This window comes from Anolis carolinensis, chromosome 5, assembly GCF_035594765.1.
Source record: "Anolis carolinensis isolate JA03-04 chromosome 5, rAnoCar3.1.pri, whole genome shotgun sequence".
Classification (NCBI taxonomy): domain Eukaryota; kingdom Metazoa; phylum Chordata; class Lepidosauria; order Squamata; family Dactyloidae; genus Anolis; species Anolis carolinensis.
Genome location: NC_085845.1, coordinates 186,327,517 through 186,339,767, shown reverse-complemented (window position 1 = coordinate 186,339,767; position 12,251 = coordinate 186,327,517). Strand labels below are relative to the sequence as shown.

The 12,251-nt window shown below is 41.5% G+C and overlaps 1 protein-coding gene across 1 annotated transcript in view; it reads right to left on the bottom strand.

The window, feature by feature from the left end:
* The window catches only part of b4galnt3 (beta-1,4-N-acetyl-galactosaminyltransferase 3), a 95,355-nt gene extending 85,773 nt beyond the window's left edge, over positions 1-9,582 (bottom strand). The window contains exon 1 of the mRNA XM_003220831.4: positions 8,992-9,582. Within this exon, the coding sequence (XP_003220879.2) occupies positions 8,992-9,169 (178 nt within the window). The 5' untranslated portion in view covers positions 9,170-9,582. The remainder of the gene's footprint in view (positions 1-8,991) is intronic.
* Positions 9,583-12,251: the final 2,669 nt, after the last annotated feature.

Below are 12,251 nucleotides of genomic sequence, written 5' to 3'. Positions count from 1 at the left end.
GATGATGATGATGATGATGATATTTTTTTACCTGCCTCTCCCTGTTGCTCGAGGCAGGTCACAGCACAGTCAAAACACACAAACATTGCAGAAATTCTATAAACACACATATTAAAATGTAGTTCTATAAAAGATACATATTAAAACATTTTTCTATAAAATACATATTAAATACCCAGGACAGAGATTATACAAATATGTGATGTAACAACTTCAGGAATAATCACCAATATTCTAAATCATTTACTTAATTATATATGCGTAACTAAGTAGTATTTAGGAGCCCCCAATGGCGCAGCAGGTTAAACTTGTTGACCAAAAGGTTGGCGGTTCGAATTGGGGGAGCGGGGGAGCTCCCGCTATTAGCCCCAGCTTCTGCCAACCTAGCAGTTTGAAAACATACAAATGTGAGTAGATCAATAGGTACCGCTCCAGCAGAAAGGTAACAGCACTCCATGCAGTCATGCTGGGCACATGACCTCAGAGGCATCTATGGACAACACCGGCTCTTTGGCTTAAAGATTGAGATGAGCACCAACCGCCACACAACTAGACTGAAAGTCAGGGGAAAACCTTTACGTTAAGTAGCATTTCCACACATCACTCCTAAAATCCACTTTAACAGCCAGCAGCTACATTGGGTGAAGGAAGTCTAGTTGGGGAAAAGTAGGAGGATGATTCCAGCATTTTCCCACCAGTGAGCAAAGCTGTGAAAACCGGAAGCAGAACTCCTTTCTTAGTTCTTCATCACAGCCATATTAAAGAACTGGAAACAGCAAAAACTTTGTGTCTGGACTGCTAATGGAATCGAACTTGTTTGCCAATGTGTCTGCTAGCAACTATGTAATAACACTGCTTAGCTGTACAAATTATAGAGAAGATATGTTTCTATAACTTTATTTTATGGATCAGGAACTATAGGTTACAACTCTGTAACTGCAGTATGAAATGCCAGACAGTTCAATAGTTAGAGGAGGTATATAAAAAGGCAATCAACATGGCAATCAACATTCCCTAGGGCAGGCATGGGCAAACTTTGGCCCTCCAGGTGTTTTGGACTTCAACTCCCGGTAGGCTGTTAGGAATGGTGGGAGTTGAAGTCCAAAACACCTGGAGGGCCAAAGTTTGCCCATGCCTGCCCTAGGAAGAGAACTTACATTTTACTGGATTGCATATTCAACATAATATTACATTTATTTTGAATTTCTAAAAACTCCCGGGGTGGGGGGCAGTTTGCACAATTGCGCAGCCCTTCTCCAGTTGTCCTACTTTGAAGCAGAAGGTGCAGAGATGGGGCTCAAAGCAGGAAAGTTAGGAGAAGAGGTTTTACAGGCTCGGGCTGTGGCGCAGGCTGGAGAGCAAGCCAGATGCAACCAGCTGCAATGAATCACTCTGACCAGGAGGTCATGAGTTCAAGGCCCGCTCGGAGCCTATGTTTGTCTTGTCTTTGTTCTATGTTAAAAGGCATTGAATGTTTGCCTATATGTGTAATGTGATCCGCCCTGAGTCCCCTTCGGGGTGAGAAGGGCGGAATATAAATACTGTAAATAATAATAATAAATAAAATACCAAGAGTTGTGGACGGGTGGGGGAGAAGAAGAGAATAGTGTCACAAGAATATATTCAGCCAGGAGTTGGTGTCACAGAAGAAGGAGAAGCAAGTGAAAAAGATGGTAGAAGTAAGGAGCAGAGGAGAATATGATGCTTCTTGTGTGAGCAAGAGTTGTGGGAGCGGGAAACAGAACAAAAAGGGCTTTGATTAAAAAAAAGGCAAAAAGAAAGGAAGAGATTTACAGCAGGTGAAAGAAAGAGAATTAAAACCAAAAAGAAAAAGAGAAAAGTGAATTCATGGATTAAAAGAGAAAGAAATCAAATTCCTGTCCAAAACCAAAGAAGGAAGACCGATACCACCCTTTCTGCTAACAATAGTGCAACCCAACCCAAAAAGGAAATGGTATTGTGGCTTCAACCATTTAAGATAGTGGGAAGAAGAAGGAAACTGAACCAGGAAAGTTAACAACAACACAGGAAAAACCACGAAGCATGAATTCTGGAGTGCTGTAGTCTGAAGCAGCAGACACTGAGGTCGCTCAGTATTTTTACACTCTTAACTGCTCTTTCCTGCAGAGCACTGATGCTAGCCATTGCTTGAGACACTTTTGAGAGTGGGAGGAGGGAGGGGAAGAGATGGCTTAGGCTGTCTACAGTAGTCACCCTATAACAGCCTGCAGAAGCAAGAGCCGACAACATATAGCAATTATATTCAAACCAGCACCCTGAGATTCCACCGCCCACTGTAACAGAGGAGCCGGGATGCTTAGCTCTGGCAAACCTCCGTCTGAGTAAGCATACCTAGAACTGCATTGCATCTTACTACAATTATGGTACTTTAGAGCAGGGCAATGTAGAGTGACCAAAATGGGCCCAAAATGGCATATTGTACTCCCAGAAATATTTTAAACTTTCAGCTCCACGGCATGCTTTAGGCCAGGAGAAAAAAAAAGAAAGTAGAACTGATTCAAATATGTTAGAAGGGTGTTTCTGTAGAGACAGTTTTACACAAGGGCAAGGTGGTGGGGAGGATTCAAACTGGAGTGTCAAGCAGTATGGCTCAGCAATTGCATGAGGAACAAAATACTATACTCCTTAGATCAGGAGTCCTCAAACTGGCCCCCACCCTCAGTTTTAGATTTAGGCTTGCCCAAATTCTGAAATGACCTGAAGGCACACAACAACAACAATCCTAATTAACTTGACTATCTCATTGGCCAGAAGCAGGCCCACACTTCCCATTGAAATACTGATAGGTTTATGTTGGTTAAAATTGTTTTTATTTTTAAATATTGCATTGTTCTTTCATTGTTGTTGCTGTTGTTGTTTTTTACACTACTAATAAGACATGTGCAGTGCGCTCTGGAGTTGGTTTGTTTTGTTTTTTTCAAATGATTATTCGGCCCCTCAACAGTCTGAAGGATTGTGAACTGGCCCTCTGCTTAAAAAGTTTGAGGATTCCTGCCTTAGATCATTAGATTTGCCTACCTCTGTGTTAGAGCAAGGGAATGTACCCACTTTTATGTATGTATGTTGTGTGCACATGTATATATATTATTCATATATATCATAAAATGCTGGCCCTGTTTAGCTTTTGCTCAAGTGTAAAATTATGAAATTCTGCCTCCAAGGACAGTCAATAATATAAAACTGATGCATATACAATGGAAGTGAGCCTATTTACTTCAGTCCTACAGGTGCATCCCGAGATTGTGCTAATTAAATAGCAACCACAAACTCACAAATAATCAAATCTATGAAAGAGAAACCTATGAATGTCAGGGTGAGGGTGATTGTATTATCTACTTTCTATAGAAAGTTACACAACATATTTCAAAAGAGCCTGTTATCTATCCTATGTGAAAGAAAAGAGAAAATTCATTTTTGAAAATGATGCCTGTCTATCTGAACATGTATTTGCTTTTTTATTTACAACTATTATATATATTTTTATATGCAAGTATATGATTATCAAATGGAATTAACAATCCACTGACTAAAACACATACAGCATGCTGCAATCCTATACATACCTATCTGATAGTAGAACTCACTTAATTCAATAGAGCGTTTTTCTAAGAACTTAAGAAAAGCCATACTGGATCAGGCCAAAGATGTATCTAGTCCAGAATCCCACACAGTTGTCAACAGCTTGTTTAGCAGAAACAACTGCATACACTAAACTATGAAGGTTGGGCAAAAAAGATGTAACTGTCCCAGGTACTATTACAAAACAATTAGTTATTATTTAGCTTTTACAGTAGTTCTCCTGCCAGGAAAACAAGGAGAGGTACTCGTCAGTTCTGTTGACACAAGGACCAATATTCTGACTGGCTTAGGGTACAGTGTGTATTGTTTGTGGGCTGAGAAACATCCTTCTCTGGGCAGCAAAATGCAATGTCTGCTTGCAGTTGGAGGGGCAGGAAATCACCTGGAAATTATGGGAGAGGAGGACTTTTTCAAAGATGTAGATCAAGGGCCACATTTTCACTACATTCATACCAGAACAGTCCATGTATATGAAAGTTTAAAGAGATATAACTGAGCAAGCTGACACACCTCCCCTCATAAAACTGCTTGTCTGATCATTTACAGTACAAAAAAGGTTTATGGAAAGCTAAGCCATCCAAAGCGCAGTACCAGCAAGAAAATCTATTAAACTTATGCTGACCTCTTCCTGATCTTCACACAATCACTGGAGAAGAATAAATCATTTACGCAATCCCATGTACATTTAGTATAATATAGGTCTCATTGTGTTGAGTGGGTATATTTCCAGAGAACTTTATTTAGAATGGAAATTTATCCAGTCCTTGATGTGTCTTTATTATTGGCTATTAATCGTCTTTACTGTAGTTGGTCTCCAATTCCATGGTCTAAGGAGATTAATCCATTTATTTTTTCTGCCCTGAAACTGATTTATCTTGTCCCTGTGAAAGAGACCTACAAGTTCCCTAGTCATACATCGCCCTGCTCAAGTCTTGCAAATTATAGTCCATTGCTTCCTTGATTGGGTCTATCCACAATAACATGACGATCCCTTTTTCCTACTACTTTCTGCCTAACCAAGCATTATCATCTTTGGGTTGCTGTGAGTTTTCTGAGGTGTATGGCCATGTCCCAGAAGCATTCTCTCCTGACGTTTCACCCACATCTCTGGCAGGCATCCTCAGAGGTTGTAAGGATGGCAGGCAACCTCTGAGGGCGCCTGCCATAGACGTGGGTGAAACATCAGGACAGAATGCTTCTGGAATATGGCCATACTGCCCAGAAAACTCACAGCATCCCAGTGATTCCAGCCATGAAAGCCTTTGACAAACATTCAAGTACAACTAGGAAAGAATCCAGCCTGATAAGAGTGGAGAAATATAGCCAATAAGAGTTAAACACCATAGTCTGGATGAATTAATGGTCTGACAACAAAAGACAGAAAAGCTCTCTATCATAGTGAAAGAATCAATATATGCCACTTCTAAGTCTGCTAATTTCAGTTCATTGTCTGATGAGAAAGCAAAAATCTATATTATCAAAGTGTCAGTTTTTAATTGTTGTTCTTTAATCATGATCTTGGGAAGCTCCTTGAGAAAAACAGGGTTGAGATTGAAAACACATTTAACTCCAAGGAAGACAACTCCAAACTTAAGCAAAGTCAATGTATTTGAATATGTGGAATCACAGTTTGATGAGGCTACCTGGCCCATCCATTCCTTCCATGCAGGAATAAACCATTAAAGAACTCCTGACAGATGACCATCCAGCCTCTATGCTTTTAAAATGTCTGCTCCAAAATAGTAGCTTCTTTGGAGAAAGCTTCCATTTAGACTCAAGAAAGATTTCACACTATATTTCAAATGTTGTATCCATGTGGATCTTTGAAGACTAGATGATTTAGTACATCTTAATAAAATTAATACACATTTACATAGCCTTTTCCATAAGTGCTTAAAGTACTTCACATATATAGCAATCATTCTATAAGGCACAGCTATGTTGTTGTTGTATGCCTTACAGTCCAACCCATTACTTCCTTGTTGTTTGTTGTTGGGTTGCCTTTGCTTTCCTTTGAGACTGGGAACGTGTGAATTTCTCAAGCTCACCCAGTGGTTTCCATGGCCTGACAGGGATTCAAACTCTCCTGAATTGTTGTCCCAATGCTATACCATGCTGGTTCTCCACAGCTGTATTATCAACACACTATCAAAGGCTGGGTTAAGGTGATCGGGGTGCTGTAAGGCTCCCTTTCTCTGCCCGTGGTGTATTTCATTTATGTTTCTTATGCACCTTATACACTAAGCCAGAAGGTAATTTTATACACAGTGTTTTAATAATTGTGTGCATCAAAAACAAAGTTTGTGTGCACTGAAACATCCGAAAACAAAGGTGTCATTATCTCAGCCTCTCATGATGACAATTTGGAAGATTTGGGAATAAGGGATGCACAACCTGTACCTGCTTTCTCCAGAGCTCCTTTCACTTTTCTGGGATGTGTAAATGGATCCAGAATGGGCATTATATTCTCTGCCTCCTGTGCCGTCCCTGAGTTACAAGCACCTTACTTACAAATGACTCATAGTTAAGATCAGGGGGTGAGACAACATGAAGTGAGAGAAATCTACCCCTTGGAAAGAAAATTCACTCCTGAAAGAGTTACAGCAGAGTCTCACTTATCCAAGCTAAACGGGCCGGCAGAAGCTTGGATAAGCGAATATCTTGGATAATAAGGAGGGATTAAGGAAAAATCTATTAAACATCAAATTAGGTTATGATTTTACAAATTAAGCGCCAAAATATCATGTTATACAACAAATGTGACAGAAAAAGTAGTTCAATATGCAGTAATGCTATGTTGTAATTACTGTATTTACAAATTTAGCACCAAAATATCATGATATATTGAAAACATTGACTACAAAAATGGCTTGGATAATCCAGAGGCTTGGATAAGCAAGGCTTGGATAAGTGAGACTCTACTGTATTGTGAAGGAAAGGTGTCTCCAATGAAGCTTTATTGCCAACCCTTGTTTCCACAACAAACCAAACATTCATCGCAGGGACAGAAAGTGAGGTGAAATCTTCTGAACAGGGACACAGAGAGCAAAACAAACTCCACAGGGGTGTTAACCCTTTTCTATGCCATCCAATGCATAGAGAGAGAGCTGAAGTTAACCTTAAAATATATACCTGTTGCAACTTACAGACAAATTCCATTTAAGAATAAACCCACAGCACCTATCTTGGGTTGCTGTGAGTTTTCCGGGCTGTATGGCTCTGTTCCAGAAACATTCTTTCCTGACATTTTGACCACATCTATGGCAGGCATCCTCAGAGGTTGTTTTATTTATTGTGCCAGAAGCGAACCGAGGGTACCATTGTAATGTATTTATGTTATACTTATTTATTTGGTACAGGTTGCCATTTGAGTACGGATCTGGACACGTTCCATTGCTTTTGAATGTACTGTATATTTTCTTATTGTATATTGGATTGTTTGTGTCAAATAATTAATAAAATAATTTTTTTAAAAACACACAAACGTAGTTAAAAACTTGGCATTATACTAAATGTCCTTTGACCAGATGCTGGACACTCTGAGTGCCTCTGGTGTTGCTACAAGAAGGTCCTCCATTGTGCATGTGGAAGGGCTCAGGTTGTATTGTAATAGGTGGTCTGTAGTTTGCTCTTCTCCACATTTGCATGTTGTGGACTCCACTTTGTGGCCCCATTTCTTAAGATTGGCTCTGCACCTCGTGGTGCCAGAGCGCAGTCTGTTCAGTCTTCTGTGTGCCCAGGAGGGAGTCTCTCATCCGGTCTCAGCCATGGCTTGAGGTTCTGGGTTTTAGCCTGCCACTTTTGGACTCTTGCTTGCTGAGGTGTTCCTGTGAGTATCTCTGTAGATCTTAGAAAACTACTTCTTAATTTAAGGCATTGGCAACTTGCACCCTGAGGTTGAGAGGATGCCTTCCATAGATATGTTATTAAGGAGCGAATGCTTCTGGAACAGGGCCATATAGATTGGAAAACTCACAGGAACCCAGAGATTCCTGCCATGAAAGCCTTCGACAACACATAGAACCTATGTTGTTTGTAACTTGAGAACTGCCTGTACAGGTGTTTGGTTGTGTGGTACAGGCTCCTGCGTGTGAGCCTTTTCCTTTCCTTTGCTCTTGATTTGCAGAGGGAGACTCTGGGCTTGACAGATTGTACACCAGGGGTCTCCAAACTAAGGCCCGTGGGCCGGATGCGGTCCTCCAAGGTTGTTTACCTGGACCCTGTCCTAACTTTTAGACTTAGGGTTGACCTAAGTCTACCTGGTCTTTGGAGGTCTCTTTGCTTATCTACGGCCTTATGAGACCGTCTAGATCATCATCATCATCATCATCATTTAATTACTTATTAATCGCCCTCCATCCACGATGCTCTAGGCGATTTACAAGATAAAATTGTAAAGGATAAAAATACATACATACAAATATTGATATGGATGGCTTTTGGAGGTCACTTTTCTTACCTGTGGTCCTATGAGACCGTCTAGATGGCCTTTGAGGATCCCTTTCCTTACTTATGGTACTTATGGTAATTGTCTAGAGGGCCTTTGGGGAACCCTTTCCTTACCTATGGTTTTATGAAACCATCTAGATGGTCTTTGAGGGTCCCTTTCCTTATCTATGGTCTTCTGATGGCCTTATGAGATCATCTAGATGGTCTTTGAGGGCCCCTTTCCTTACCTATGGTCATGAGATCATCTAGATGGCCTTTGGAGGTCACTTTCCTTACCTATGGTCCTATGAGACCATCTAGGTGGCCTTTGAGGGTCCCTTTCCTTACCTATGGTGTTATGAGATCGTCTAGATCAGGGGTCCCCAAACTAAGGCCCACCCTCTAAGGTCATTGACCTGGCCTCCATCCTAAACTTAGGGTTGACCTAAGTCTGCAATGACTTGAAGGCACACAACAACAACAATCTTAATTTTGGACTATTTAATCATAGTCCAGCCCCCCAACAGTTTGACGGGCTGTGAATCGGCCCTCCACTTAAAACGTTTGAGGACCCCTGCTGTATACACTCAGAAGGACTCCTAGGGAAGACTCCTGGAGCACATGTATACTGTAGGTTGGATGCATGGAGCCATGACAGTGACAGTGTAGATCAGGCATGGGCAAGGTTAAGTTTTCCAGGTGTTTTGGACTTCAACTCCCACCCTTCGTAACAGCCTCAGGCCCCTTCCTTTTCCCCCTCAGCCGCTTAAGCGGGAAAAGGAAGGGGCCTGAGGCTGTTAGGAAGGGTGGGAGTAGAAGTCCAAAACATCTGGAGAACTTAACCTTGCCCATGGCTGGTGTAGATGCATCCAGAGATGGAGAAAGACTTTGTGAAGCTTCCCAGCGCCCCAGCATGGAGCCACAGCATTGCCACCCTCCCTCCCTGTCCTTGGGTCCACTCACTGCGGCTCAAGGGGTGTCCTGTTCTTCCTCCTCCTCCTCCTCCTCCTCCTCCGCTGTCCAAAGCTGCCAGCTCCAGGGAGGCCGCCCAGAGAGCCCCGGCCAGGAGCCCCAAGGCCAGCCAGAACCGGGCGCGCTTCCTCCGCAGGACCTTCAGCACCGGGAACGGGCGGCACCTCATCCCGACTCAGTCAGTCCCGGGCGGAGAACATGCTGCAAAGTCGGGCGCCCAAACTTTTGCCCGACTCTCTGGGCTCTTCTCTTCTTCCTCCTTCAAAAGCCTTGGGAATGTTTTCCCCGCATCTGACACTTTTCTCTCCTGTCTTTTATTCCCGTTCCATCTTCTCCGGCTTCCACTAGATTCTTGGACGTCTCCTCCAGCTCCTTTCTTCCCTGCTGCTCCTCATTCCCTCTCCTGCGCCTTCTCCCTCTTCCTCCCACACTCACTCACTCACTCACTCACTCCTTCTTTCCCTCCAAGGCAAACAAACGCGCAGAAGGAGGGACCTGGACGGAGGGAAGGAGGGAAAAGCCCGCCCTGCTTCCTCCTCGCGTCACTCAGGTCTCTTTCTTTCCCCTCCGCCTCACACACCTGTCTGTCATCCCAACCCAACCGGAGGGACCCTTTTGTGGTTATTATTATGCTGTCAGAGCGCACACAAAGCGGTGAGAGACCCAAAGGAGCAAACGCGTCACTGGCTTGGGGGAAAAGACATGAAGTTTATTGTAGGATAGGAAAGTCACTCTTTGATCCTGGAAGGGCAGGAGAAGGACTCCTGAGAAGAAGGAGAGGCAAGAAATCTCTCTGAAAGTATCAATTTATATCCCAGAGGAGTCGGAACAGGTGGAAATAAAGGACATGCCCAACTGGGTTGTTGTGTGTTTTCCGGGCTGTACGGCCATGTTCCAGAAGCATTCTCTCCTGACGTTATTTATTTACTACATTTATATTTATTTTATTTATTTATTTATTTTATTTCCAACATTTATATCCCACCCTTCTCACCCGAAAGGGACTCAGGGCGGCATACAAAACTGGCAATAATTCGATGCCTACACATAATTAAAACAGCAATGAAAATCCAATAAAACAATTAAAAAAGGACATGCCCAACTGGGTTGTTGTGTGTTTTCCGGGTTGTATGGCCACATTCCAGAAGCATTCTCTCCTGAAGTTATTTATTTATTTATTTATTTATTTACTACATTTATATTTATTTATTTTATTTATTTATTTTATTTCCAACATTTATATCCCGCCCTTCTCACCCGAAGGGACTCAGGGCGGCGTACAAAATTGGCAACAATTCGATGCCTACACATAATTAAAACAGCAATGAAAATCCAATAAAACAATTAAAACAATATAAAGATATAAAATAATAATAATAATAATAATAACTTTATTTTTATACCCCGCCCCATCTCCCCGAAGGGACTCGGGCAGCTTACATGGGGCCTAGCCCTATAAAACAATCAATATCAATAACACGACTATAAAATAATTATACCAGTAAAACATCAATAGCAATAAAACAATTGTTAAAATCAGCAAGAAGCATACAAAAAACATACAATATTAAAACAGGAGTCTAATTCATAAAATCCAGAACAGAATGTGGACAATAAAGTGCAAAATAGCATTGGCAACATCTCAGAAAAGGGGGCTATTATAAAATAAAATAAAATGGGCAGATAAAACATATGATTAAAACATATGATTAAAATCCATTCCTCCAAAATCTTCGTGCTGTAGCCGTAAATCAGTCCAGGTCGTTTTTATCATTTAATCTTTGAAAGCCTGGGCACATAGCCATGTTTTCAGGGCTTTTCTAAAACTCAAAAGGGTTGGGGCTTGCTGTATTTCTCTGGGGAGGGTGTTCCACAGCTGGGGAGCCACCACCAAGAAGGCCCTGTCCCTCGTCCCCACCAGCTGCACCTGTGAGGCAGGCGGGACCGAGAGCAGGGCCTCACCAGAGTCCCGAAGGGGACTCAGAGCGGCTTACAAATCAAATGAACATACAATATATTATTAGCATAGCATAATATAAGCATTACTATATTGTACTAAGGTAAAGGTTTTCCCCTGACGTTAAGTCCAGTCGTGACCGACTCTGGGGGTTGGTGCTCATCTCCATTTCTAAGCCGAAGAGCCGGCGTTGTCCGTAGACACCTCCAAGGTCATGTGGCCGGCATGACTGCATGGAGCACCGTTACCTTCCCACCAGAGCGGTACCTACCATGTTTCCCCGAAAATAAGACAGTGTCTTATATTAATTTTTTCTCCCAAAGATGCTATAGGTCTTATTTTCAGGGGATGCCTTATTTTTCCATGAAGAAGAATTCACATTTATTGTTGAACAAAAAAATGAACATTTATTACAGTAGTTGTCATCACAAACCAGCATAACCAGACAAACTGAATCCTATCAAGAATTACTTGTTATTACCATTATTTCCATGTACAACACTCTATGGTACGTACATTTACCTATCCTGTATGCTCTGGTGTTCTGTTCGGCGGGTATGCTTCCAAACAAAAACTTTGCTAGGTCTTACTTTAGGGGGAGGCCTTATATTTAGCAATTCAGCAAAACCTCTACTAGGTCTTATTTTCTGGGGATGTCTTATTTTAGGGAAAACAGGGTATTTATCTACTCACATTTGCATGTTATCAAACTGCTAGGTTGGCAGGAGCTGGGGCTAACAGCGGGCGCTCATTCAGCTCCCGGGATTTGAACCTGGGACCTTTTGGTCCACAAGTTCAGTAGCTCAGCGCTTTAGCACACTGCGCTACCACCAGGGGGCCATATTGTACTATATTGTACTAATTAATATTATTATATTGTATTATTAGTATAATATTGTATTACATTATAATATTATTATCAATATTATATTTACAGTAGAGTCTCACTTATCCAACACTCGCTTATCCAATGTTCTGGATTATCCAACGCATTTTTGTAGTCAATGTTTTCAATATATCATGATATTTTGGTGCTAAATTCGTAAATACAGTAATTACTACATAGCATTACTGTGTATTGAACTACTTTTTCTGTCAAATTTGTTGTATAACATGGTGTTTTGGTGCTTAATTTGTAAAATCATAACCTAATTTAATGTTTAATAGGCTTTTCCTTAATCTGTCCTTATTATCCAACATATTCGCTTATCCAACGTTCTGCCGGCCCGTTTACGTTAGATAAGCAAGACTCTACTGTATATACAATATATTATATATTGATAAATTATTATAC